Below are 24,190 nucleotides of genomic sequence, written 5' to 3'. Positions count from 1 at the left end.
TTCTTAGCCTTTGATTGATTTGGAACCCTTTACTTCCCAAAATGTTGTTGGTGAAACATATCAACCAAACATTTGGATAAAAATTGCTTGTTTGTTTTTTTAACTCGTGTCGGTCGTATTTCAAATTCAATCGAATAGCCCGGCGTATATCGTGTTTACAACAAGAAATCTGTGAGGTTATTCTAACTTAACGTACAGTCGTGCGAGAATTTTCCATGTCTATCTTTTACTGACAAATCCAACATTAAATGTATCAGTACATAGCTTTGGATCCATGATATCATTTTATGATCGACACTTAATAGGGAGAATACAGTATCGAAAATGTCCAACCCTTACACCTTTTAAACAGCAACTACAAAATATGCATGCCCCACGCCAGGACCCGTTTAAAAAGTGTAAATTTCACTTATTTTATGTTTTTAGTCCTAAAAAGGCCCAAAACAAATTTTAGCCTCGCTCCGCTCGGCAAAAATAAAACCTACGCCCCCTCTTTCAAAAATCCTGCATCCGCCCCTGGTACTATGATTTTCTGTTACCTGCATCCGTCCAACTTGTCTTCATTCCAATATTGAGTTCATTATTTAGTTGTGGTCCCTTCTACTTGAAACATAGTACAGTTATTAAAAATATGTTTGATTACAATTTTAATCCAAAATTTGTGGTTTAATACATATTGAAAAGGAATAATGTTTGAAGGGCATGATTTCTCTTGGCATATATTCTTGTTTAAAAGATGCATTTGTTTTGTCTCATACTCTAGGTATGAGAATGGCCAGGATAGATATTCAGGTTTTATGTACATGTGTAAGTACTGTAAAATATCCTTACTATGTCTCAATATGACGAAGAAGATCAGGAACCAAACCACAAATGTTCATATTGTGCTTAACAATTGATAATGGCACATCTATACGCTAAAACAGATTTTTTTTTACACCTCCCACATATTAAACCAGGCAGTATTTAGAGATGATTGGGGAGTCAGTTGTTCTTCTGTGCAACAAGATTTTTCAATGACTGACTAAAACTTTTTTTCTACATATATGTCAGATAGAAGTTATTCATTATCCTATAGCAAATACAGTCATTTTCCTTTTGTATCTTCTAGTTTCATTTATTTGCATGTACATTACAATACTTTGTTATTGATAGTAAATCAGTCCTAAGCTAAGGTTATACTGCAATGAATTTGGTTGAAAAGGAAATTTGAGGACTCTGTGAAGAAACGTTCAGAAAAAAAAGAAATCATATTTTTTTCCAGCTTTTCAATGATTAAATGATTAAAACTTTGTAGAAACAAAAACAAGTAACAAAATTTGAATTGGACGAATAATGCTTACTTAAAAAACTATTTTATGTGCATGTTATTGTTAATTCCCCCTTTCCCTTTTTTAAAAATTTGAATTTTGTCGATCTTGAATATTTTATTTTTAATGTTTTAGAATTGATATTAAAACTGTTAAATATATTTATTAACTATTATGTTTATAAATAAGAGTACAGATCAAATGTTGTAACGTTACTACAGTTTTTAAGGAAAAAAATAGAATTTATATATTATGTACTTTATCAGATTTTGCATATGAAAGATATCATGATTTGAAAGATGTAAGTAGTATGTGTTATTTCTCTTTTTTTAATGTTTTAATTTTCAAACACAAATTCTAACTGTTACTGTCAGTTGTGTTATATGGTATAAGGAACTTTTGTCATTAATGTTATTGTTTTATGTGATACTGTGATATTTCTTGTTAAATCTTGACATTTTAATGTATTCACTCACATTTTATACATTTCAGTAGGCTATCAGTAATATATTTATTAAATAAAATGTAATATTAAAAGAATGTATTGTTAACTTTGTAATAAGTACTCAAATATTTCCACAGCAACCGGATACAAGATTAAACTAAATTTTGTATAGTAACAAATTTTGTGGTGTATGAGACATATAAATTGCTATTTTCTGATTTTCCAAGCAGATCAGGCAATTTTTCCTTCTTTTGTATTGATCCCTCATCATAAACATGATATTATTGTCAAGTCTGTCACTATTGTTGCAGAAAGCTTGACATAATGTTAGTGATCTGAAAGCGTTAAATAACTTCTTAAAAGCTTTATGTTTTAGAAGGTAGAAGATCTGGATGCTTCATACTTTGTATATAGATGCTTTAGGTTACTAAGTTTTAGTCTGTCCCATTTCCATGGTTCAGTGACTACTTGAAAGAAAGTTGAGATTTTTTGTAATTTTAATTTCTGTATTATTATGAGTAATAGGATATCTATATTTGGTATGTGCGTACCTTGCTAGGTCCAAATGCCCATTAGAAACTATAAGCAATAGGTCTACTATATTTGGTGTATGTAATGATTGTAAGGTGTACATGTCCAACTGGCAGGTTTCATCTGACCTTGACCTCATTTTCATGTTTTAGTGGTCTTGAGTTAAGTTTTTTAGATTTGGTCTATTTTTCTAATACTATATGCAATAGGTCAACTTTATTTTGTGTATGGAAATATTTATAATGTACATGTCAGAATCCCAGGTTTTATTTGACTGTGACCTCATTTTCAAGGTTCATTGCTCAGTGTTCAGTTTTTGTGTTTTGGTCTGTTTTTCTTAAAGTATAAGCAATAGGTCAACTATATTTGTTGTATGGAAGAATTGTTAGCTGTACATGCCTGCCTGGCATGGTTCATCTGACCATGACATCATTTTTATGGTTCATTAGTCAATGTTCAGTTTTCTTGGGTAATGTTAAGTTTATGTGACAGATGTAATAAAGCTTTATATTTAGGACTATCAACATAACATGAATGAATTAGTAAAGAAGGCGAGACATTTCAGTGTGTGCACTCTTGTCTAATACTGTATGCTATAGGTCTATATTTGGTGTATGAAATGATTGTAAGGTTTACATGTCCAACTGGCAGGTGTTATCTGACCTAGACCTCATTTTAATGGTTCAGTGGTAAAAATTAAGTTTTTGTGTTTTAGTCTGTTTTTATAATACTGTATCAACATAATATCAATGGTACCTAAAGATGGTGAGAAATCTCAGTGTGTGCACTCTCATTTGTTCTTGTGGTTCATTCTATTTTAGTTTACATACAATCTTGTCCTTTGCAGGAAGCTGTGTTGCCAAAAGATCATGTCTTACATGTAGCTGTCATGTATCCTTGACTTTTGATGTCAAGATCAAAATAATAATTCTTTTGGGACTTTTTCTTGTCCCTGTCATTAGTTTTTGATAGAGGCCACATGGATGCATCACCCTAATTCCATATGTCAGATACCATTGCAGTTGTCTTCTTCAGAAATTAAAAGGTTAATAGGCTGTTACAAAGGCAATGAAGGCATTAAGTGGTATCATTTACCATCTTTCTGTCCCTCCAATTTTCATTTCTGCATTTTAACTTAAATTTTCCTCATCCAAATTATATTTTCACACAATGCTTAGAACCAATTATTATATAATAATTATCTTGACTAAGTGGCTATTCAACACAACTAAAATTTGAATTCCATATCTAGCAAGATTATGAAATTCTTACAGCAAAGTAGATGCAGAGAAAAATATTAAAAGATATAAAAGAGTGCACACGCAGAAAAGTCTCGCCTTCTTTGCTAACCCTTGATATTATGTTGATAGTCCTTAATATAAAGCTTTACTAAAACAATCACAAAAACTTAATAGGATCCAAGAAAATAAAGTTAGATAAACCAAAGGAGAGATACATGTACTCTTTGCAAATTATTCAATATAAAAAATATAGTTGACCTATTGCTTATAGTTTCTAAGAAACACTCTTAACCAAGAAAACTAAACATTGACCAATGAACCATGACAATTAGGTCAAGGTCAAATGAACCATGCCATGATGGATATTAAATGCTTACAATCCTTCCATACAACAAATAAAGTTGACCTATTGCTTATAGAGAATATGGAAGTCTGCATGTTGGCTGAAGGGGTGTTCTAGTTACAAATTTACGTTGTGGACTACATTTATTTTAATTTAAATGATGCACATGATTTAAAATTATGCAACAACAATAACCCTCAATAGCAGACAGACATAGGAAGGATCTCGTGAGTTTCAAATTAATCAACAGAGTGGGGAATCCAGAGCAACCATTCAATCTGATACCCCTTCAAGCCAAGAAAACTATACGCATGCGCATAATTACCTAAACACACCCTAGACTTGTGATTTGTAGCAAGGACGTATATTAAATGTTAATTAAATTACCTCCATTTCTTTATGGAAGTACAATATCAAATATCAGTTTCATAACGGTGACATATAAGAAAACTCCACTTCAGTTCTTATATGACAGAAATAGATTTATCGATCGGAATTCAGAGAGCTCTCGCATGTTATCAAAACTAGGGAATTCCCTCTGACGTGTTTCTCAATTTATAAAAACACTAAATATAAATACTGCTTAATTCTGATTTTCCGTGTTGTTAAAAACACACATACAAGTCAAGGGAAATATCATAACATGAAGATTATGAGAAGAACATTATAGGACAGTTGTTTAAATTCAATCCTTTTGTTTTTTTTATACCATTTAAAGCAAGACAATCTCAAGAATCTGAGATGTTCCTTGATGTTTAGAATAAAACGGTTGACGTGAGGGCATGGCCCTGAGTCAATGGTACAAGTCTACAGATTGCTTAAAAGCAATCGTATCCCAAAAACTGACCAAAACACAAAAAGTTAACTATAACCACTGAACCATGAAAATGAGGTCAAGGTCAGATGACACCTGCCAGTTGGACATGTACACCTTAGTCCTTCCATACTAGACCTATTGCTTATAGAATCTGAGATATGGACTTGACCACCAAAACTTAACCTTGTGTAACTGATCCATGAAATGAGGTTGAGGTCAAGTGAAAACTGTCTGACAGGCATGAGGACCTTGCAAGGTACGGACATACCAAATATTGTTATCCTATTATTTATAACAAGTAGGGATGTCAAATCGGTGAAGATTTACTAATCTAGTACTCGCTCGGTAAAACATTTACGAAATGGAAACACAAAATTATATCCATTTAATTTATTGATGGTCATTGTACACATTTTTACCTAGGACTAGATAATAGTTAAAGGAATTTTATTAAAAGATTTACCACTTGTACTAATTGTGTAAACTGGCAATAATCTAATCAAGTAATTAATAAATATCTATAGAAAAATGATTACTCAAACAACAGTATTATGGAACCTTTAAAAATCACATTAAATGATTAACAAAGGGGTGATGATTAGAATTTACTGATGACCATAATCATTTTCTAAGGGTCGATAAAGGATGCAACGACTTTGTTCTTATTTAAAAATATTATCTTGTCACTTTTTTCTGGGACGAGGCGATTTCTCAACTTTATTAGGTAATTAATAGTCCTAGGTGCTTATGAAAATACATGCTCTGATGATATAGAGGTGGTGGACTGACTAAGAAATTATTAGCTTAAAGTGCAAGACTTGGAAAGATGCTCTTGTTCATAACCTACCTATGTGTGGAGGAATTTTCAATGAAAATTTAACACAAACATTCGAATCGTATTTTGAATTTTATTCATTTTGATTTATATCTAATTTCACGGGAGGCGCTCTCAATATAAATATTTTTTTTGTTAATTTTAAGAAAGCAACATTCTAACAGGAAACCGATTAGTCGAGTATCATTTGGTAATCGATACTCAGTACCACCGAGCAATACTCGAGTACTCGTTGACATCCCTGATAATAAGGGAGAATTTAACATTACAAAAAATCGTAACTTTTTTTTCAAGTAGTCACTGAACCATGAAAATGAGGTCAAGGACACTGGACATGTGACTGACGAAAACTTTGTAACATGAGGTATCCATATACCAAGTAAAATTTAAAGCTTTTAAGAACTATGCTAACGCCGCCGCTCGATCACTATCCCTATGTCGAGCTATCTGTGACAAAAGTCGCAGGCTGGACAAACAAATAGACCAAAACACAAAAACTTAACTATAACCACCGAACCATGAAAATGTTCACTGATCCTAAAAAGAGGTCAAGGTCAAGTGAAAACTCTCTGAAGGGTATGGGGACCTTGCAAGGTACGCACAAACTATATATAGTTAATATCCTATTACTAATAATAAGAGAGAAATTAAGAATACTAAAAATCTTAACTTTTTTCAAGTAGTCACTGAACCATGAAAATGGGGTCAAGGATAATGGACATATGACAGATGGAAACTTCATATCATAAGGCATCTATATGCAAAGTATGAAGGATCCAGGTATTCTACCTTCTGAATTATTAAGCTTTCTTTTTAAAGAAGCTAGGTAACGCGGCCGCCACCAGATCACAATACCTATGTTGAACTTTCTGTAACAATAGTCGCAGGCTTGACACTAAAAAAATAAGACCTAAAAGTGTTTGCCCATGTAACATGGTAAGTAATTGACCACTTTTGAGTTATGTCCTACACTGGAAAAGTTTGTCAATTTTTTTCTTTGTGACATCATTTACCAGAAAGAGTGGATTGCTTCCCTGTCAAAGGTCATCAAGTGCAATGTGATCGTCATGGCAGATAAATTAGAAATAAAATTTGTTCCTTAAGTACTTAATCACACTTCCCTAATGGTATCATTGCTGAATATCAATTATAAGAATTTAATTTGCCAAATATTTCTTGCATTGAATATAGCATTATAATTTTTTCACCAACTTGCTCAACAAGGATACAAAAGTGATGACACCCCTAAATGCATGAATGATGCTCATTGAAACCAAAGTTTTTGATGGAAATACAAAGAACTTGAAAGTTGTCTTTTGAGACTAAGCCCTGTCAGAGGTGTGTCAAACTGACCTACATATGATGATTTGCCTGTTAGTTTACTCTTGGATTATAAGTGAGCCACTTTATTCATTTTTGAGAACCTTCTGGCACATGAAAAGCGTAAATCCTGAATTCATTTATATAGGAATGATGTTACATATACTGTGGACCACTAAAAATGTAAATCAACTTTGTTACCACATAAAAGTATAACTTCAGAAAAATACATAACGGTTTTATTTAAAAACAAAATAAATTACATACCATATATACACAACTTCTATGGATAAAATACATGTATTTGAATTCATTTAGATTTCTTTCAATTTGTGTAAATTATTCAGAAAAAAATTATCTCAAAAACTATCATGAGTAAACAAATTACGACTACAATCAGTTAAGATAAAATAGTTTGCACCTTCAAAAGTAATATTTTCAAAATCTTAACTATTTCAGTTAGAAAATCTATTCCATAAGATACAAAAGTAGAATCCTGATTTATGAGTTGCTAATTGTCTTTTGTTCATTTAACATTATATCACAGGTAATTCCTCCATGGCTAAAATCTGAATGTAAAAAATCTGTGTCATATACAGTCTCTTCTGGTGTGTTTGTATGTTGGTAACTGGTTGTCATAGTAACTGGTAATTGTGGAAGGGGAACAACTACAACATTAGCAGCACATGATGTTTCCTGATGTACTCTTGTCTCCTTGGTAACTAAATCTGGAAAAAAGTAGTCACTTTATTCAAAGAGCATGACAACTGTATATATAAAACTGCATAGATTAGTATGTTCTTTGCATTAGATAAAGCAATTATTCACCTTTATATGAATCATTATGTCAAAGCATATCAATTATTTATGTCTGTTTGTTTTGTTCAAACATTGTTGTCAATATAATGGAATTTGATGCAACTGTAGTACAAGTGACAGGTTTAGCGTTATAAAACCAGGTTCAATCCACCATTAAGAAAATGCCTGTATCAAGTCAGGAAAATGATAGTTGTTATCCATTCGTTTGATGTGTTTGAGCTTTTGATTTACCATTTGATTAGGGACTTTCTGTTTTGAAATTTCCTCAGAGTTTAGTATTTTTTTTATTTTACTTTTTATACATTAATATCAGCTATGGTAACTACATGTATTTGCAAAGAGGGCTGAAAAGCAGAATTGCTCATGAAATTTTCTACTTCAAAAAGTCTTAATTAGTTCAAAAGTTTCCAAACTGGAACAAACATCAGATGTAACCTATAACTAATCATAAAGAACTTCTAGTTTGTATTCAATAATGTATCAATATTTAAATGAATATTTTTTCATTAGACATTCATATCCTAAAACCTTATCACAAAAAATAACAGAAATCTACATAATCATAAATCCTTTAAAAATGCATCTGTTCAAAAACAAGAATACATTGTATATGTCCATAGGACGCCATGCCCTGTTGATATTATCACATTTTAATGTTCAGTGATATAACAATCCGGGTAAACCTTAATTTGGTATATATTTTTAAAAGTTCACATTATAATGAGCATGTTTATTAAATTTTAAGTTGATGTGAGCACACCTACACAGTCAACTAATTCAAATTGAAAATTTAACCTGATGCTGACATAAAACAGAGAAAGAGTGACTAATAGAGGTAGACACAGACAAGAAAACATAATTCCAACTTACTTCCCCTTATATCCTTGACTGGGGATACAAATACTAAACAATAACAAAGATCTGCCACGAAAAGTTGACACAATATTTTATATATTGTTTTTATCCTGATGACGGTGCCCTAGGCATCGAAACATGTCGATTAATAAATTTCTGCAGCAGTCCCTAAAGTGTTGTTGTAATAAGACTTTCTACATTTTATGTAGATATCATAACGGCCCTGCATACCCTCGGGTATCCACTTTAAGGACTCTACCGTACTACAGACTCACCAGGCGTTGGTTCACTTTCGTTTGTAATTGATTTTATTTTTTTATCGTGAACCCCTGCATTCCTTTTAAGGAACCGCTGTTGCAACCAGCGCTAATCACACTAGCCATTCGCACAGAGTAAACAAAGTTATATTTTATTGAGGCACCCACAGGAACCTTCCGAGAATGCTGCCATCAACCACAAGAAAAGAAATAGATAATAACGGATCATCTTAACCCAAAACGAGCCTTAAGGAGGAAAAGAACAGTGATAGGAAATTATTTCTCTCTAACAGAATTCATTTGAAATTAAATGTACCCAATTTCGTATTCTTCAAATTCAATCTGATTGTCCCGAAAATATGTTAATCAAACACACAACCCCGAGATACAACCACTTTTACAGATTACTGGCCATTCACGATAGTTTGATGAACGAACACATAGTTAAAATTCAACATAGACTAGTGATATTTATACTTTGTCCTTTACTTTCGGCGACCGAAACATTTTACAGCATTCCTGACGCGATTGGAAGCAGTACCTCTGGCCAAGGGAAGCCAGTCGAAATGGTATGGAATTGCTGATAAAATGTCGTCTATTTTGGGGAAGAAAGTTAACAGAACATTCAGACCACACAATCTATACAGTATATACACAGCCTGACAACTTATTGTATTATTCTTTCCACGGTGCAAGAAGAGAAACACATGTTGGCAGAATAATTTTAACAAACATTTTCACAACAAAAACATTTTTTATTTTAATTTCTTTTTGTAGTTTATTTACATACTTACAATGAACTTTCACTTTCACTTTTAGTACGTTGCTATTAATAACGTTACTTACCATTGTAACATTGTGACGTTTAAATTTTAACATCCCGATTTTGTACTTCAACATGATTTTATGTATTGTTTTTATCCTGATGACGGTGCCCTAGGCATCGAAACATGTCGATCAATAAATTTCTGCAGCAGTCCCTAAAGTGTTGTTGTTATAAGACTTTCTACATTTTATCTTAAAGATTATCAAATTTGCAGCCTTCTGACTGACAGACAAATTTATAATAAACTTTAATTATACTTATTACGCTGTTGGTGTTTTGCTCAGTGTTCAAGGCCATTAGGTGACCTATAGTTGTATTTTGCAAAAATTTTACAGTTCTTTAAAAGTGCTTAATAAAAGACATTTTGCTATTTCTCTTCAATTTTTAAATTCTTTTTTATACTAGATTATCTGTATGAAGAAGAGGTAAAAAGAAAACAGAAAAAAAATTCCTTTGTACCAAAAAATTATTAAATATTTCATTATGAGTCAAATGATTTCTTTCTTACCTTCAACAACTAACATTTCATTAGATATATGAGTTGTTTGTTCTGTGGTAACGGTTATCACTTGGTCTGTAATACTGTCTGGAAAGACTACCTGATAATCTGTAACACAAATATAATTAGTTGTCAAGAAGTTTGTTTCAATGTCAAGAAATATAAATAGCATCAAATGTGAACTCATATCTGTACTGAACACCTTTTCAGATTTATATAATGGTAGTCAAATACAAGTTTTAAACTGATTGTCTGTTCTATTAAAATGTGATAGATATATTTTAAACAAGAATAGGTCCATAGTTAAGGGATGCCACATTGCACTATCCTTTCTATGTTCAGTGGTCCATGAAATTGAGGTCAAAACTCTAATTTGGCATTAAAATTAAAGATCATATCATAGGGATAATGTGTACTAATTTTCAAGTTGATTGGACTTCAACTTAAGCAAAAACTATAACCTGAAGAGGGACAGAGAGATGGAGGAACTAAGGGATGCATTGACTGAAAAATATAATGCCCCTAGGTGGGACAAAACAGTTACAAACTATTGAAAATCATAAAAATAAAAGTAAGGCCACTTCAATTTAATTTCTTGTTCTACGGATTTTTGAACTCCAAAATTTGGGGCTAGCGAGCGATTTGAAAATTTTAATAAAAAAATATTTAATTTGCAAATTTTTGAGGCGAAGCTTGAAAAGTAAAGGCGAGCGATTATAATTTTTTTTTGTAAACTTAAAATAGTAGGTTTTGACAATATTAAAGCTTGATTTATCACTTGTACTTTGACATTTCTTTAATTTCTGAAGTATTTTTTCCCTGTTCACCAAGAAATAATTAAATCTGGTCTATGTATGTGTGACTGACAATGAGACAATTTTACATCCAAGTCATAATCAGTTTGGGGACCACCCCTTTATGTTATAAATATCCCTTTTACATGTTTTATGAGGGATCAATATAAGTTATAATAGATTTGTTTGTACAAAAGGGCTCATATTTTCTCAAAGAACTATATATCTATCTGGTATTAAATGGTCAAAACTTGTCCAAGAATTTTGTAATATTCCTGGACTTTAACCTGATGCTAACACATTTACTTTAACAGTTTAATATTATTCAAAATAAGTGGACCCCTCTTTAAGAAAAAGTTGTTTAAAATATGATGTAACTCTTCTCTTTTTGAGTAAAAAATTCTAAGTTTTCATAGGTTTTGTATAGAAGAACTATACAAATTCTTGGTATTTCTATTTTCTTTTCTACATCAGTAAAATGACCCCTTGTCTGAGGGAGGGTAATGTTCTCAACCTGATAATATAAACAAACACAGGTCAAAGTACGGCCTTTTACACAGGGCTTTGATACAGACCAAACAGCAGGCTATAAAGGATCCCAAAATTATTAGCGTACACAATTCGAACAGGAAAACCAACGATCTAATTTATATATCATGTATATCCAAACGGGAAAATACCAATGAACAACATCAACAAACGATAACTACTGAACGACAGGCCCCTCAATCAATCAGGACAGGTGAATAAACATGCAGCGGCTATGGATAGTTTTGTTTTGCCAGCATACAATATAACTGCAGTTGAAGGCAAATCCTTCAGAAGTTCTTTGTACTTAATTCTAACAACAAACATTTTTTGAAAGGGAATATAAATAAGGGGAAAGTAACCAATATTTTGTTCTTTACAGGTTTTCGCTGTTATAAATTTATATCTGAGCACTCGCACTTTTGATAAATAGGTTTTATGCTGAAACAAATATTCTCACAGATATTTACAAAGTGTGGTGGGGTGCTTTTATGTTTAAAATCGTTATATACAGGTTAGACTGTGATTTTAAAAATAAATGTTGATATCTTTTTATAATATTTACAAAAAAAACGGTGCGGGAGATGGACATGATTACATTTCCGGATGCGGGAAGCGGGAATATAAAAAAAATTAAAAAATTCTGTTTTGAAAAAAATAGGTGCGGGCGGGTCCGTCGAACAAGGATTCAAATTGGTGTGGCCTAAAGACAAAAATGCACTTTAATCATAATGAATAAAACCAACAAAATCACATATCATAAATCTTGTCAGTAGTTCCATAAGAACTGAGTGTCACTGATGAGTCTTATATAAAAAAAATAGATGAAACGCATGTTATATTACCCTTTAAGCCTGGTTCCTTTGATAGCCTGGTTCCTTTGATAACTATTTACTATAGTAGGGTTGCTGTGTCAGTGATTTCTTTCCTTCTTATGTATATAAAAATTAATGTTGACTGTTTTGTTGTGAAGATGTGGTGTTGTTGTTGTAGGCCAGTGCTTAAATTTAAGGAATCTTATATGGAATCTTATCAACATTTAACTCCTTCAATTTTTGTATTATGTTAAGTGGTAGTTTCAATTAAGAAGACAAAACAGTTTTACTTATAAATAAATTTATTTATTCAAATGTCACATTAATATATATAATTACCAAATTCACAACAATCACATCATTAGATCAAGCACTTAAGTTTAAAAAATCAAAAAGATAAAATGGAAATCAAGCACTAAATTTACAACTATGAAAAGTCTATCTGTGGTAAAAACTAAGAAATTCGTCATGAGCTGATTCCATCAAAAGGGGTAGTCTCTTTGGTATAAGTTGTCGTAGATCTTTAGGAACCTTCTGATTCAACTTGATGCGAAGGTCTTTTGGTCTAGTCTGGTTCTTCTTGTTCAAGAATGTACGCAAATCTTGTACAGATCTCTTCTTGATGTTTCTTCTGCATGGTCTACTGGATCTCGATGAGTAGTTGTCTTGTTGTTGTAGTTGTTCTGCTTGTCTTTGACCCAGTCTAGAGAACACACTGTCACCAGTGTGAGTATCTGTAGTAAGGGTTGATGTTCCAATCTCTTCCTTCATGTTCGTCTCCTGTTTGATGTTTTGTAGTATTGGCTTTACATCCATGGGTTCTTCTTTAACTGTTACTTGGTTTAAAGCAGTAGTATTGCTAACTGGTTCCTGTTTGATGTTTGTTGTATAGTCCATTGGCTCCTCTTTTGTTGCTTGTGAAGTAGGATCATTACCAAAGTGTAAGATAAGGAATTGACCAGTAGGTGCTGTTCTAGTATGGTAGGTGTGTTTTAGTCCCTCTGGTAGTGAGGTCAGGTAGTCCTGGACAGAAGCTTGTACTGACTGGTAGTGTGACATCTTGATAGGAGCGCTGATAGAAACTGTTTGATGCTTTTCCAGGGGAACATGGAGTTTTTATCATAAAGTGTTGTAAAAACACTCAATATGATTGGATAATAAAATGAACATTGTTCATTTTAATTCATTAACATTAATGTTAAAAAACCTTGATTGTCTTACAAATAAACACTATTGACATTCAGAAACTTAATAAGCTTGGATTCTCTATAAAAATTATTTATTGATTAATACACAGATCATAAGCTGTGATTATTTCAAAACACACAAATTACTGGTAATTAATTTTATCATTTTATAGTCATTACCAAAATGACTTTCAATGTGCTTAAATAAAATCATAAACATTTTGAGCTTATTATAAATTAAATAATTTGAAAATTATATTAAGGAGGCTCGAGGGTATAAAAATTTCAGAAAAAAATTAACTTTTCTTTTTTCATTACAAATTTAATTTATCACTTTATTAGTTGTTACTTTCTCATATGGTACGAAAATCATTCAGAAAAATCATTCATTTTGGCCCAGATGACTTTTAAAATCTATATATCATTGAAAAAGCTCCAAATTATCTCCCTTTGGTGCAAAAATTACATATTTTGGCAATAAAATTGAAATATCTTTTTTAACTCACTATCATTTTCTATGTTCAGTGGACTGTGAAAATAGGGGGGGGGGGGGGATAGATATATTTTAAACAAGAATAGGTCCATAGTTAAGGGATGCCACATTGCACTATCCTTTCTATGTTCAGTGGTCCATGAAATAGGGGTCAAAACTCTAATTTGGCATTAAAATTAATGATCATATCATAGGGAACATGTGTACTAAGTTTCAAGTTGATTGGACTTCAACTTCATCAAAAACTACCTTGACCAAAAACTTTAACATGAAGCAGGACAAACGTACAGACGAATGAACAAACAGATGCACAGACCAGAAAACATAATGCCCATAAATGGGGCATAAAAATTATTTATACCCGCAAGCCCCCTTAAGTTGAATTTTTTTTTATTGGTATTTTAAAAAGAACAAATTTTCAAAATCAACCATTAAAACTATATTTATGAGTCTAAACTACAGGCATTCTTATGTTTGTAGCAATACAGATAGTGTTTTATCATGTTTATGAACACACATGTCCTGTGGATAAGAAATACCAAAAGTCGAAATTTTGAACAATGACAATTTTTTTGATTTATGATTTTGAAACACATAATTTTGTTAAACGATTCTTGCAGTTATGAACTAAAATGAATAAATCTTAGGAATTGCAACTGATTTTGTAAGTTTTCAATATTAGTTTTGTAAGGATGTAACTTTGGCATTTCTTTGTTTCTAAGCATCATCCTTATATTGTTGATATATCAAGTCAATACACTATTATTGTCTGTGACCATGATGAACACAAATGTTAATTTGTAAAGTAAATCATCTTTAAAAATCTTTTTGTTTTAATCAAAACATTTACATGTAAGGTACATTTTTTTTTTATAACTTTGCCCCCAAAACTTTGACTTAGAGTATCAAGTTCTTATGTTTGTAGGATGTTACCCCCACCCCTCCCCAGCAGATAAAACACTTGCATAAGTTGCTGTGTAGATAATTAACATCACTAACTACTACCTCTGCAACTGATGCACATTTTAACAATTATTGTCTTTTTAGTGATGCTCTAGGGCAAACTATTAGTATTATTACAAATATTTAATCCCTCAAGAAACAATGATTTCAACTGCACAAAAGTAAAAAAAAAATAATTGTGTCACTTGTGCTTTATGAACAATATTATTTCATATAATTATAGTTTCTTTATTTGGCATGAGTATGGATAAAACTGAATTGATGTCTGGATTCCTTGTCAAAAAATACAATTTATAATTATTTGGTACCATCCTTCAATCTATGAACCTTCTGACAATCTATGCAATTTAACAATGTTGCCAAATTTTATTCTATTTTTTTAACACAGTTACTATTTTGATCTCTGGTAATTGTGGTTACAAAATGCTTAACAGGCTAACAAATTGAGACTTCTGACATCTTTAAGTGGAAATGTTTTGGTGGTAAGAAATTGCCAGAATAATTTGAGCCATGTAAAATTCATAGCTGTTTCTGCAAAAAAAGGTAAAAAGACAGGTATGCTGGAAGTTAAAATAGACATGTTTGGGCAATAAGTGAGTTTAAGGACATGTTTGAGCAAAGGGAACATGTTTGAAGAGATGGACACATTTGAGAGTGTTACATATATACCCAACAAACCTAAACTATTTTCAGCAAGATCTTCTTCCATCATCACAACATTAAAATCAGTTTCTTTATTTACACCAGAATCATTGATGTTGGATGAATGTTTCTTCATATGTACTCTCATACTTCCACTTTGTGTAAAACTCCTATTGCAAAATTTGCACCTGAAAGGTTTTTCACCTGCAAAGAAAATATTTTGTATTTCAAACCTTAAATCTTAACATAAAAAAACCCACAACTAAACAAATAAACTGAACACCAAATTTATTTCCATCACTGCGGTATTTTTTCTTTAACATGCATAATAGTCAACTGTAAATATACCAGACCCTGAATATGCTGAATCCAAAATAAAAAAAATAAAAAATTATTTCTAGGAAAATCATACTTGGGTGTTCTTGAAGCAAGGAACCCCTAAGATGACAGTGATAAATTGTTCAAGTAATTTCAGGGTAGATCTTTCTTTAAAGTTTACAGACTAACAAGTAAGAGTGACTTGTTGAAGATGTTAAGACACCTAATTCTGATAGCATAACTAACATTTGCCAAACAGGTCACATGACTGTCATGAGTTTCTAAATCAATGACTGTTGATCTATTCTAGTGTTTTTCTCATATATATAAGAGCATAGTTCTTTAAAAAAACAAAAAACTGTCGCATTCATAAAACTACCTGTATGTACTAATGAATGCTTCTTAAGACTTGAATATTCTGCAAACCTCAGGTCACACTTTGGATCTGGACATCCATATGGTTTATCTCCTAAAATAGTAAAATGAAAACATCTTTAATCTCAATTTTATTTCAGGGAAAAAAATAAATCTTTGAAAGGAATGTCAAATAAATTTACCACTGAATCGATGTTTATTTTGGCTTTTTGGAGACAAAAATGCTTATGGGGAGTTTTAAACCTAAGGGTTGCAGATTTTGTTAAAACAAGAATGTGTCCATAGAACATGGATGCCCCACTCACACTTTCTTTTACAGTGGACTCTGCAATTGGGGTAAAAACTCTAATGTAGTATTAAAATAAGAAAGATCATATCATAGGGAACATGTGTACTAAGTATCAAGTTGATTGGACTTCAAATTCATCAAAAACTATCTTGGCTAAAAACTTTAACCTGAAGCAGGACAGACAGATGACTAGACGGACAAGCAGACAAACGGATCAATGGACGAACGAACGAAGGCATAAACCGAAAATCATAATGTCCCTAAAAAATCTTAAGATAAAGATAATCTGGAGAGAGATTTAACTCTCACAAAAACAGTGCATGCAATGAAAAAGGGGTTTATTTGAAAGAGGTTAAAAAAAATCCTACAACGGAGAGACAAGAATTGATTATATTTTCTAGGCTTGACAGTCAGGCTAATTTGTTCAAATTTACAAAACTGTCAAATTCAATCCTGAAGTCAAACTAAAAACAAAAAAAATGCAAGTGATTCATTAAATTCATTACTGGTACATGTTTTAGCAAAAGCGTTTCATACTTTGTGGTTTAAACAACAGTTTAAAAATGCGAAATAAGTTTGTGTTTTATAATTTTAATCTTCCATAGTTAAAGGGACATTACTCCAGAAAGATGAAAGTTACACCACCCAAAAAATAGGTGGTAATAAGCATTGTGTATAAGTTTGTGTAAATAATTTACAACTCCAATTAATTTAGAAACATACTTAGACAGATGAATGGAAAATCCTATATCATTATACATTCTATAAATGGTAAAAAAAAATAATAATAGAAAGTTATTACTGAAAGTTTGTTTTATCTTTATATTTCCATACATGTAATTTGAATTTCACAGCCTTAGCATAAATGATTTTTTTTTCTAGATTAAAATTCAATTTGAAAAGTTAGTTACCTGTGTGTGTACGTATATGATTTCTTAGATTCCCTGCAGTAGTAAATGCTTTCCTGCAATGGTCACATTGAAAAGGTTTTTCACCTGTATGTGTACGAGAATGCACTTTTAGTTGCTGAGCTGTAACAAAGGATTTATCACAACCATCTCTTGGGCACTTAAAGTTTCTGGTTTTTCTGAAAATTAAAATTGATATATTCAAATGTTTCTGCAAGATATTAAAATGTTACAATGAAAACAGACAATTAGTGTTTTATTTCTTACAATCCAGCATAGGCAAATCATGAATCAAAGTAAAAAAGTGGGAAAGTGAAAAATTTATAAAAATATAATCATTGATAACTGATGTCTTGTGAAACCAGCAATACAATGAAAGACATGAACATATAAAAAAGCTGCTTTTCAATTCAGAGTACAAAATATACCATTTACATTCAGTATTTCAAACAAAAAAGGCTAACCTTATACAAAAAGGAAATGGTTACTGCATTAGAAAATTTACAGTTTAGGTGAAACTTGATTGTGATGTTTTAGTTATTTGATACTCAAAGACATTTTATGTATTTGCCTTAATAACTTTTAGCCTTGAGTGTATTTATGTAGATCATGAAGTTATACAAGAAATGTGTCTTGTGTGCACCAATATGTGTCCTATTCTATTTAGTGCTTGGTAATGATAATAAAAACTTGCTTCTGCAGTCTACTTAAGACTATATTCATTTTAGCTTTCAATTCTTTTTACCCGGTATACAAATTTTTATACACTGAACAATATTTCTCATGGCATAAGATTAAACAAGTATTGACTTTTAACAACAGTATGCAGTAAATTCTATTTTTTTTACCATCAGAAAGAATTAAGAGGACATCTCATGAATTAGAACATTCCTATTTCCAATTGCAGTATTAGTATGCTGCATTTTAAAAATTGAATCAATCTACCTTGTATTTTGTCATTTTATCAACAATTGTTTTAGGTTAATTAATGTGTACAATAATTTTTGAATTTCAGTTTCTAACTTTCAGTTAACTAACAGGTTGCTTATAAAACACAAATCTAGGGATCAAGCGTTGGAAACTTACTGATGGGTTAATAAATGGTATTTTAGATGAGCTGGCCAAGAAAATTTCCTTCCACACCCTTCAAAGTGGCATTCTAATTCTTTCTCCTTCTCATGGATTAACTGATGGTTTTTTAAATAACCTGATGAAGCAAATGATCTACCACAACCCTTAATATCACATATGTGCTGACCTGGAAAATAATTGAAATTAACCAAATCACATAAAAATTGTCATGAATCTAATCAGAAAATACAGTATCTGAACAAATTAAATATCAAACATTATACTATATTTTTTGTGGTTCATATTTACACAGTCTCTTTTGCAAGTATTTAACCTGTGTCAACTTTGAAATCTTAAAATAATACAAGCGTGGTTTGATTTTAAGTTGTATATGCTGGAGTTTGTTTAAGATAAATAATAATAGATTGATATGATTCATTTTACCTCATCATTATCATACTGATAAAAGATGTCTGCCATCAGAAATATTTATTGATACTATATTATGAATGATAATATTCTAAATGCTTAAGATTTGATAAAAGTTTTTTTTATCATTTTCAGAGTGTTCTATATTGCATGTTGATTTCATTGCTGTTAAATTATATAACTTGATGAATATCCTTAAATTCAAGATTATTTTTATTCTTGAAGAAATGTTTTTTAACTTTCATTTGAGGATATTTTTGTTTTTGTTTCTAACAGTGCATCTTTAATTTTGTAACAATTTTGAATAATATATGAAAGGCTGAATTTAAAACTAAGCAATCAAATTTCATATACTATTTATTCATATCTTACGCTCATCAATCAGTTTAACATTCACAGAATCTTTCCTTCCATTGATGATGGGTTCAAGTTTCACAGCTGGTTGCTGATCAGAAACATCTACAGAAAACATTCTCATTATATCATGTTGTGTTTGCTGAACCAGATTTGCTTGAGCAAGGGCATAGATATTTGATAAGCTGTTTGGCTCACAATGAAACATAAGCTTGTTTGTATCAAGTTTCTGCTTCCCATTTTGAAATATCAGTACAGGTGACTTCAGAGACAATGATGTAGAATACTCCTTCATGTCCTCTGAGGACTTTCTTTCTAATGTTTGCTTGGTTATAGTTGAACCTTCACTGGGTGTGATGTCTGATAAATCTGGACAACTCATTTTCTATACATGGTTATAAAGCTTAATTAATCACATCCTTTCAGCCCAAAAAAGAGGAGAAACTAATATTAACAAGAAGGTGTAAAGGTTTATAATTCAAGGATTCAACATTCAAGTTGTTGAAATTATTGTAAATAAAAAAGTTCCAAAGAACATTGATAGATCAAGGTGTTAAAAAAACAATGCATAAATCTCAGACAATCAGTTCATTTCAAATAAATGATTCCTTCAGAACAGATGGATAATGTTATGAAAAACTAGCGGAAACATGAGGCATTTATTTTATATAAACCATTGTTTTATGCATTAATAATATGTCAACTCATAGTTGTATACATGTACATGATGAAGAAATATGTTCTACTATGTATATTAGAGGATGTTTTGTACCTTTGGATGTCTTGTATTTATTTTGTTGGTGGGTTTATCATGTTTATAATATTGTGTCATTGAGGTGTACCCTCATGTCTCCTTTACTCATCATGAACATATGCATGCATGATCAAAATTGCATTCAGGTAAAGAAATTTTTTAATTGGTCTCTTGATTGAAGAATATAATTGTGATTCATTTTTCTAATGTTAACCTTTCTCAACATTTTTGCTCAATGCTTTAATTATTTGAAGCCTTAGCTTTTGCACCAAAAAAGAATTACATATTAAAGTTCTATCTGATCCTGTCAGCCTTCATATTTGAAAATATTACTAGTATATTATTATGTTTTGATATGGTTTATACAGTTGTGCAATAATATTTCATTATTTAATTAAAATGTGGGTGTTTTATTAAGACTTTTGTCTTAGAAAAATTGATATCATGGACTTTTATAATGTACATGATAACAAAATGTTCCTTTCTTGATTTTAATATTGGCTTATATTAAAGAATGTCTTCATAAATACAATTTTAAAAGGGTTTCTCATGAGAATACAAATATATAAACCTTTCCTAGCAGAGGAAAATAAGTGCCAAACATTTACTAGCAATGGACTTATTTTCCCAGGAAAATTTATCCAGGGAATTACATTCCAAGTAAAATTGTGGTCACAGACTTGATACCTAGGAAGAAAAGTCTGGCAGACAAACATTTATAACTGGACTGAATTTACGGTTACAAAACCAATACATATGTCTTGCATTCAGTAACTTTTGTCACAAGCAAGGATTTGTATAGTAAGTCTTACCAGGGACTTTCTATACTATCATCCCTGGTCTTGCTATACAAATCCTTGTCACAGTCAAGAAGATACCCAGGGGCGGATCCAGGTTTTTAGGTTAGGGGGGGCGCAAATTTAAAATATTGCCAAGCGGAATGAGGCGAAAAATTTTGGGAGGTGAAATTATCGAAATTATTGTAATGTTCTTCTAGAGTTGGTGCAATGTAGATATCTTGCCAAGCAAAGCGTGACAAGAAGTATTTTGTGGTTAAATTAGCGAAAAATAATAGTTTCAAGCTATAACTGCCTCAATCATCCCCTGACAATCTACAATCACCATAATTAACAATAAAGTTTTGAGCTTCTATTCATTGAGAATACTTCTATATATATATTTACTAGAAAACAGGACTAAACACAAGTAAAATAGAGATAATCAAGCAAACAAGCTGACCCTCTATATAAAATAAAATCAAGCGAATTTTATGTCAATGGTTGCTGGATTACTGGTGTTGCATTACTATTAGTCAATCGAATATATTCGGGGGGTTGGGGTCTTGACCGTTTAGTTTAAACAGATTTATTTAAAGTGGATTGGGAAACAAGTTATTACAACTTATATCAATATTAATTCCTTTCCACTTTGCGGGTGCGAGTGTTGTCTTGCAGTGGCATACTAGCCTGCTCTTTTTCGAAATCTACTGTAAGGGTTTTACGTGCAAGAGATAGTGCTCTCTCTTAATGCAGGTCAGCCATTTATCGTCCCCTTCCGATGGACTATCATCGTTTCTCAAAATCATACTTGCAAATGGTGTGACTGTCAAGGGAGAGCCAAAAATTCCATCACTGAAATTTTCTACCCAGAACTGTTATCGATGCACCAACCTCATGCCTTGGCAAAATTTATAGGTTACAAGTGAGAAACATACACTCAGGGGTACTACTTGTACAAGTTATTTTTAATTACTTGAAGAATTAATATTAATATACTTATATAAGCAAATTTGTAGGATACTTATACAAGTGAATTTTATCTACGTGCATAGGTAGAAAAAAATATTGGCTGAGTTATCTCCCTCAGACATTCAGATTTTTTTACTTGTAGATTGAAGTAAAAAAGTCATCCTATCTTCTTTTATTGAATTCTTATGATTTCTTTGCTCTAATAGAATTTTAAATTATCTGCCCTTTGCAGATGTCTTTACTAATCATTTAAGTGTAATTTCATGGACAATGAAAATTATTATTATTATTATACAATATTTATATAGCGCATTATATAATTTGAAAAATTACCCTAAGCGCTTAACATGAATAAACAAAAAATAAGATACATAAGGTAAAAGCAAAATATACAATCACATAAATACAATTTCTGAGCAGTGGCGTGTAAAATGAAAACATTGATTGTCGGTTAAATAGAATAATATAAAAGAATGTACAACCCACACAAAAAAATATCAAAAATTTAAAATTAATCAAAATGAAAGAAAAGTAAAAAGTTTCAAAAAATAAAAATGAGTTAAGAAAAAATTTAAAATTTCCTCTGTATAAATTTAAAATAATGATTATCATTAAACCACAGTGACTCAAGTATTAAAAATTATTAAGTAAAAGTTCACAATACAATCAACTGGTAAAACAAATTGTTCATAAATTTCAAAATTTACAAAAAATCAATGAAAGCACTTCGGAAAAAATATGTCTTAAGATCCTTTTTAAAAACATCAAGAGATTGTTCATTTCGTAAGGATGAAGGTAAGCTGTTCCAAAGAGTTGGTGCGGCAATATCGAACCGTCGTTCACCATAGCGTTTTGTCCTAACATCGTTTGGTAGTCGTAACAGCATGCTTTTCTCCGATCGCAAGGCTCTACCAGGTTTGTAATGTTCAACTAATTCCTGAAGGTATGATGGTGCCTTGCCATGAATTGCTTTAAAAATGTACAGCAGGAGTTTGTACTGACAACGAAAATGAACCGGTAACCAGTGCAATGAAATGAGAACAGGTGTTATTGAATTGTATTTTCTCTTGCGCGTTATTAGCCGTGCTGCTGTATTTTGCACACGCTGTAGTTTTGTTATTACACAGCTATTTGTTCCGTATAACAGCGCATTACCATAATCTAGTCGTGATGTAACGAGTGAGCACACTAGAGTCTTACATGCCTCATCTGTAATCAGGGATCTAATGCGACCAATATTTCGTATCTGATGAAAACATGCTTTTGTTATTGCACTAGCTTGTTGTTCCATGCTGAGTGTTTTGTCAAAATAAAATCCAAGATTTTTCACACAAGAAGCATCAGTCAATATAGTTCCATCGAATGTTAGTTGGAAACTGGATAGTTGCTTTAGTTGTTGTTTTGGTGCAAACACAATTAATTCGGTTTTGTCTTGGTTTAATTTAAGCATGTTGATACTCATCCATGCACTGATATCCGACAAACAGTTCTCAAGACGATTGGAGAGGTCCGACCAGTCTCCAAGAGGTTTAATGACTTGATACACTTGCGTGTCGTCAGCGTATGAATGGTAAGACATCCCATGTCGCCTGTAAATTTCTCCGACTGGTTTGGCAAACATACAGAAAAGTTTTGGTCCCAACACAGAGCCTTGTGGTACACCAAAGCCGAGTCTGATATCATCCGATTGTACCGATCCGATAGAAACACGCTGAGTTCTATCTGTCAAATATGATTTCAACCACAACAGTGCCTCATCAGTTATCCCAAATGAAAACTCTAACCGATTGAGAAGTATTGTATGGTCGATAGTGTCAAATGCAGCAGAGAAGTCAAGCATAAGCAAGACGACACAACAGTTATTATCAAGTGCGCACACAATATCATTATGGACGCGCAAGAGAGCGGTTTCCGTAGAATGGTAGGCACGATACGCTGACTGAACATGATCATAGAGAGAATAAGACATGATGTGATTCTCAAAACGAGTGGCAACGACTTTCTCATTTATCTTAGATATGAATGGTAAATTTGAGACCGGCTGATAGTTTTTTAACACTTCTTTGTCTAAACTCGGTTTTTTCAATAGTGGTCTCACTACCGCTTGTTTAAAAGGCGTTGGAACACACATTTCCGATATCGATATGTTGACTATATTTGTAATAGCTGGTAACAAGTAGTCCAAGCATTGTTTTAGAAGTTGGGTTGGTAATGGATCGAGTTCACATGACTTTGTTGGAGACGCTAGAATTATTTTCCGTATTTCTTCATTGGATGCTGATGACAGTGATGTTAGTTGATTACCTTCAAATTTAATGTCAGCTCTCATAGGATTACTGTCACTTGAGGAGGTGTTTGTTGTTGACAGGCTGTCACGAATTATACTAATCTTCCCAACAAAGAATTCACAAAACTTGTCGGCAA

General features: G+C 31.8%; 1 protein-coding gene across 1 annotated transcript; it reads right to left on the bottom strand.

The window, feature by feature from the left end:
- Nucleotides 1-7,067: 7,067 nt before the first annotated feature.
- Nucleotides 7,068-19,711, bottom strand: LOC143067857 (uncharacterized). The gene is made up of 7 exons (XM_076241441.1): nt 19,283-19,711; nt 18,497-18,668; nt 17,414-17,589; nt 16,218-16,307; nt 15,557-15,724; nt 10,108-10,206; nt 7,068-7,570 (listed from the first exon to the last, which is right to left on the bottom strand). The coding sequence occupies exons 1-7, from the start codon at nt 19,644-19,646 to the stop codon at nt 7,344-7,346; spliced, it is 1,296 nt and encodes a 431-aa protein (XP_076097556.1). The 5' UTR covers nt 19,647-19,711; the 3' UTR covers nt 7,068-7,343.
- Between the last annotated feature and the right edge of the window lie 4,479 nt (nt 19,712-24,190).

Source organism: Mytilus galloprovincialis, chromosome 3 (assembly GCF_965363235.1).
Source record: "Mytilus galloprovincialis chromosome 3, xbMytGall1.hap1.1, whole genome shotgun sequence".
Lineage (NCBI taxonomy): Eukaryota > Metazoa > Mollusca > Bivalvia > Mytilida > Mytilidae > Mytilus > Mytilus galloprovincialis.
Note: the sequence above shows the minus strand (reverse complement) of the source record. Positions and strands in the feature narration are given on the sequence as shown.